The sequence below is a fragment of the Triticum dicoccoides genome, chromosome 2A (genome assembly GCF_002162155.2).
Source record: "Triticum dicoccoides isolate Atlit2015 ecotype Zavitan chromosome 2A, WEW_v2.0, whole genome shotgun sequence".
In the NCBI taxonomy this organism is placed as follows: Eukaryota; Viridiplantae; Streptophyta; class Magnoliopsida; order Poales; family Poaceae; genus Triticum; species Triticum dicoccoides.
This window is the reverse complement of record NC_041382.1, coordinates 611,517,481-611,522,932: the sequence shown is the minus strand read 5'-3', so window position 1 is coordinate 611,522,932 and position 5,452 is coordinate 611,517,481. Positions and strand designations below refer to the sequence as shown.

The 5,452-nt window shown below is 49.9% G+C and overlaps 1 protein-coding gene across 1 annotated transcript; it reads right to left on the bottom strand.

Annotated features, from left to right (window-relative positions):
- Positions 1 to 3,100: 3,100 nt before the first annotated feature.
- On the bottom strand, positions 3,101 to 5,042 carry LOC119355706 (purple acid phosphatase 4-like). The gene is made up of 4 exons (XM_037622553.1): positions 4,790 to 5,042; positions 4,100 to 4,259; positions 3,655 to 4,013; positions 3,101 to 3,546 (listed from the first exon to the last, which is right to left on the bottom strand). Exons 1-4 carry the CDS (start codon positions 4,955 to 4,957, stop codon positions 3,256 to 3,258), a joined length of 978 nt encoding a protein of 325 aa, XP_037478450.1. The 5' UTR covers positions 4,958 to 5,042; the 3' UTR covers positions 3,101 to 3,255.
- Positions 5,043 to 5,452: the final 410 nt, after the last annotated feature.

Genomic DNA, 5,452 nt, shown 5'->3' with positions numbered 1-5,452 from the left:
TGATCTCCCATGTCCCGTTAGCCATGATGGAATCCATCTCGCTACGGACCGCATCCTTCCAGTAGTCAGCTTCTGGAGAGGCATACGCTTCTGAAATAGAAGTGGGAGTATCATCCACGAGGTACACGAAGAAATCATCACCAAAGGTCTTTGCAGTCCTTTGTCTCTTGCCCCTACCAAGGGTTTCCTCGTCATCCTCCTCGGGATTTTCATCATGTGTTTGTTCATAATATTCCATAGGGATGGCAGGTTCAGGAGTCTCCTCAGATTCCTGTCTAGAAGTGCTTTGCATATCTCTCATAGGAAAAATATCCTCAAAGAATGTAGCATCCTTAGACTCCATAATTGTACCGATCTTCTGGTCAGGTACCTCTGATTTCACTACTAGAAATCTATAGCCAACGCTGTTCTTAGCGTAGCCCAAATTAATGCAGTCCACGGTCTTATGTCCAAGCTTACGCTTTTTGGGGATCGGCACGTTGACTTTCGCCAAACAGCCCCAAGTGCGCAAGTACGAGAGTGTCGTCCTTCTCTTTGCCCATTTCTCATAGGGAGTGATCTCACTATCCTTTGTCGGAACTTTATTCAGGACATGACATGCCGTCAATATAGCCTCCCCCCACCATGCCTTGGATAAACCCGATGTATCTAACATGGAGTTAACCAAATCAGTTAGAGTACGGTTTTTCCGCTCGGCAACCCCGTTTGACTGGGGTGAATAGGGAGGCGTCCTCTCATGAATAATGCCGTGTTCCGCACAGAAGGAATCAAACTCACTCGAGAAGTACTCTCCACCACGATCTGACCGGACTCGTTTAATTTTCTTTTCAAGTTGATTTTCAACTTCTGCCTTATAGATTTTAAAGTAGTGTAGAGCCTCATCTTTAGTATTTAACAGATACACATAGCAATATCTAGTGGAATCATCTATCAATGTCATGAAGTATCTCTTTCCACCTTTAGTCAACACACCATTCATCTCACAAAGATCAGAATGTATGAGTTCTAATGGTGCCAGGTGTCTCTCCTCCGCGGCCTTATGAGGCTTGCGAGGTTGCTTAGCTTGCACACATGAAAGGCACTTAGAACCTTTGGCTAAAGTGAAACTCGGGATTAAATCCAACTTGGCTAGCCGCGTCATAACACCAAAACTAATGTGACAAAGACGTGAATGCCAAACTTCAGATTCATTAACATTCGAATGAATATGGTTCACGACTTTATTACAAAAATCAGCGAGGGAAAGGCGGAACATCCCTCCGCTCTCATAACCTTTTCCAACAAAGAGTCCATATTTTGTAACAACTAATTTATTAGACTCGAAAACCAACTTAAATCCTTCTCTACATAGAAGGGAGCCACTAACGAGGTTCTTCTTGATGGCGGGGACATGCTGCACGTTCTTCAGCTGCACGATCCTTCCCGAAGTAAACTTCAGATCGACCGTGCCAACACCATGAACAGAAGCACTCGCGCCATTCCCCATCAATACGGACCCGTGACCTGTGACCTGGTAAGAAGTGAACAATGAAATGTCAGCACACACATGAACACCTGCACCTGTGTCCACCCACCAATCGTTGGGTTGAAACACTGAAAAAACAGTAAATAAATTACCGTACCCAGATGCACCATTCTCATTGTTGCCCACAATCATGTTGACAGACTTGGAGTCCTGTCCTGACTTCTTGTACTTGTTTGGGCACTTGTTGGCCCAATGTTCAACCGAACCACAAGTAAAGCAGCCCTCGTCCTTCTTGTTCTTCTTGAAGGTCTTCTTACCCTTCTTCTTAAAGTCGGTATTGTGTTGGACACCGTTCTTTCCCTTGGGCTTGTGGGAGTTGAAGTTCTTCTGGTTCACCATGTTGGCAACAGAAGTCCCTTCGGCCCCTTTTCCGTGCGAGTCTTTTGCCCTCGAATTCTGCTCAACACTCAGATGGCCAATGACATCTTCCACAGAGAATTCACGCCTCTGATGTTTCAGAGTGGTGGCAAAGTTCCTCCAGGAATTAGGGAGCTTAGCGATTATGCAGCCCGCGACAAACTTGCCCGGTAACTCGCACTTGAGAAGCTCAAGTTCCTTAACAATGCATATTATCTCATGAGCCTGCTCCAATACAGGACGGTTTTCAACCATCTTGTAATCGTGGAACTGCTCTATAATATACATCTCGCTCCCTGCATCGGCGGCCCCGAATTTAGATTCGAGCGCCTCCCACAAGTCCTTGGCGACATGCACATGTAAATATGCGTCGACCAGTTTATCTCCGATCACGCTAAGAACTGCTCCGAGAAACACAACGGTAGCCTCCTTGAACGCCTTCTCCTGTTCAGGAGCAATCGTTCCCGTGGAGACACCGGTGACCCAGAACACGTTCATAGCCGTGAGCCATAACGTGGTCTTAGTCTGCCAACGCTTGAAGTATGTACCGGTAAACTTATCCGGTTTCAGTGCAGCGGCAAAGCCACTTGCCGAGAAATTCCTACACATAATAGGTTTTTGGATTGTTGAGTAAATAGGCAATTTCTCGATTAAATTAATCCATGAGTAAATCACTAGCATGGCATTGACTAAGTTGATGACGTACTGACTCTGATCTAAACATGCACGTACTAAGCAAACAGTAGACAAATCTACACATACTGCTAGTACTGCTAATATGAAAATAATCAGGAGCGGGATAAACGAGTTATACCCTCCATTAGGCCACGCAGAGGCCGCGGCTGCCCAAAAACCTATTCGCCCCTCACCCCGTACAGGAACCAGAAGGGCGTGGTTTCGAAGACCTGCTCGTGGCGGCTAGGGTTAGGAGACACCGCATACTTATAGGCCGGGCCGGGCCGGGCCGGGCCGGGCCGGGCCGAGCGGCGGAGGAGGAGGAGTGCGCGAGGGCCTCTTCTCTTCTCAAGCTCCAATAGCATGTAGAAGAGAAACCCTTATAAACCACTCCAACTCTCCTTCCACTTCCGGGGTGGGACTAAACTTCCCACCACACCTAGTGCCATATAACCCACATGGGCCCTTAGAGATTTTTTAGAAATTGCAATATGGGCCTAGAGCCCATCTCAGATTTCAGCAAAAACATGCGTGCACATACACTTGGAACAACGTCGTTTGTTAATTATTTCGCATTAAATTTACTTACGGAGGTACATGCATGGGGCGACATGCAGAAGACACTGACAGAAAGCATTTGCATCCGATCCGTTAGCAACGACCGGCGCCGTCGGCCATGGACAGGTGAAGTCGATCAGCTAGCTCACGTTCGAGATGCTGGCGTCGGCCGACTTGGCGAGCCCCCAGCTGTGCAGGACGGCGCCGGAGACGTCGTAAAAGGCGAGGTGCGCCTCGGCCGCGGTGAGCTGCATGGACAGGAAGCCCTGGCCGTCGTATAGGAACTCCATCTTGTCGGAGGTGGCCTTGAACTTGCCCGCCCACGCCTTGGACCCGCCGCCGCTCGTCACGAACTCCACCGGGCTGTCGACGCTGCTGATGCGCTGCAGGCAGTGGTCGTGGCCGTTGAGGTACATGTCAACCCCATGGGCCTGCACGCGAAAAGAAACCACACAAAGTGTTTTACCCCATGGTCAGCCGAGCCGATAATGCATGCATGCGCAACGTTAGACGATGGTGATCGAATACCTAGTACGTACCTTGAGGAGTGGGAGGAGGTGCTCACGGAGCTCGGTGGTGTTGCCGTGCTCGCAGCCGCTGCTGACAGGGTGGTGGCCGACGACGACCTTCCACGTCGCGTTGGACGCCGCCAGGGCGTCGTCCAGGTCCTGGAGGAGGGTGGCGATGTAGGTGTCGCGGGGAGCCACGTTCCTCCAGTCGAACTTGCTCTCGTTCCAGTACTTGAGGACGAAGGGCGACGTGTCCACCAGGAAGAAGTCCACTATGTCTGCCTCCACGATGAAGGACTTGTTGACGGAGGTCCACCGGCTGTCCACCTCGCGGATGGCGGGGCTCTGCTGCGCCAGCGCGTCGCCCGTGTAGTCGTGGTTGCCGAGGACTGCATGCATGCCACACCCGTGACGCACTTGCATGGTGTACTAATCGGGAAGAGAAGGAATAGTCGCGGCAGTTATGGATGCATACCGATGTACCAAGGCTTCTGAAGGCTGGAGGCGGTGTAGATGTCGGTGAAGGACGTCATGAAGAAGGCCGTGTCGTTGTCGCCGGCGAGGCCGTCGTTGTAGAAGTTGTCGCCGGTGGAGATGACAAAATCGGCGGCCAGCTTCTCGCCGATCACTCCCATCTGTTGACACGTACACACTTTGGCCAATGACCGGGAGTTTTCTTAACGATAAGATGTAGTACAACTAATTAAATGGCCTCTTTGCTTTCGGTTACTTATATGACAAAGGGCAGCAATTAGTTTGTACTACCAACTACTTATATGACAAAGGGCCCGCTCTTATCTCTTGGCAATTAGCTACACGTGAAATGGCAGTGATGCTAAAGCATATTGTTAATAAAGCACCAATAGTTTGTAAGTAGGTGTTCATGTATTTAACTGGTACAAATTACCTACGCATCAAGAGAGGTTAGCATTCTTTAAGCACTCACATATAACTACGTTAAACAGAAGAAGAAAAAACATACTCCCTCCGTTCCTAAATATAAGTCTTTTTAGACATTTCAAATGAATTACAACATACAAATGTATGTAAACATATTTTAAAGTGTACATTTACTTGTTTTGCTTCGTATGTAGTCATTTGTTAGAATCTTTAAAAAGACTTATATTTAGGAACGGAGAGAGTAGAATTCAGTTTGCGAGTGTACCTGCTCGGCAACCAGTGTCTGGTTGAACTGTCCACCCCTTCCCCAGTCGCCGACGGCGAGCACGGTCAGTGACCCGTCCTCCTTGGGCGAGTGCTGCACCCGCTGCAGCTCGGCCGCCACCGGCGAGAGCAGCACCAGCGCGCTAACAAGGATCGCGATCGCCGCCATTTTCGGCCGGTCGGCGATCGAGCTAGGCGACTTGAGCTGCTAGTTGCTGGATGGAGAAGAGAGCAAAGTGGAGGCGATGGCTAGACGAGCACCCAGTCACGGGTATTTGTAGCGGCCGGCCGGGCCGGGGTAGTGCTGGAGCATTCGAGCTGAGCTTGCGTTTGGCGCCACCCCAATGATTTACGTCGGTTGGCCGCAATTAATTAAAGAGCAAGAGCTAGCGCGACTAATTGCTGATAAGATGCGTGAGTGCTACGTACTCGCGGGGCATTCAACAGCGGAGGTTGGCGCGTTGCATTGGATTGCATGCACGGACGAGATGGATGGTTTGCTTGCGGAGAACAGCCTTGGTATCCCTCAAGTTATATCCTCCGTAAGTTCTACAAGTACATACAGTGCTGTGGGATCGTGGTACTAGCTACTCTTCAAGGCTACGAGATACTCCATTGCACGCTCAAGCAAAGCTCTGCCCTTTGGACTCCCTCTCCTGGCCCT

What these genes read in the sequence shown, in the direction of transcription:
- LOC119355706 (XM_037622553.1), bottom strand. Translation starts at nt 4,957, where the DNA reads ATGGCGGCGATCGCGATCCTTGTTAGCGCGCTGGTGCTGCTCTCGCCG. An exon ending in AGACACTGGTTGCCGAGCAG is followed by an intron (nt 4,260 to 4,789) that starts GTACACTCGCAA and finishes ACGTGTCAACAG; the next exon opens with ATGGGAGTGATCGGCGAGAA. An exon ending in ACCTCCTCCCACTCCTCAAG is followed by an intron (nt 3,547 to 3,654) that starts GTACGTACTAGG and finishes TTTCGCGTGCAG; the next exon opens with GCCCATGGGGTTGACATGTA.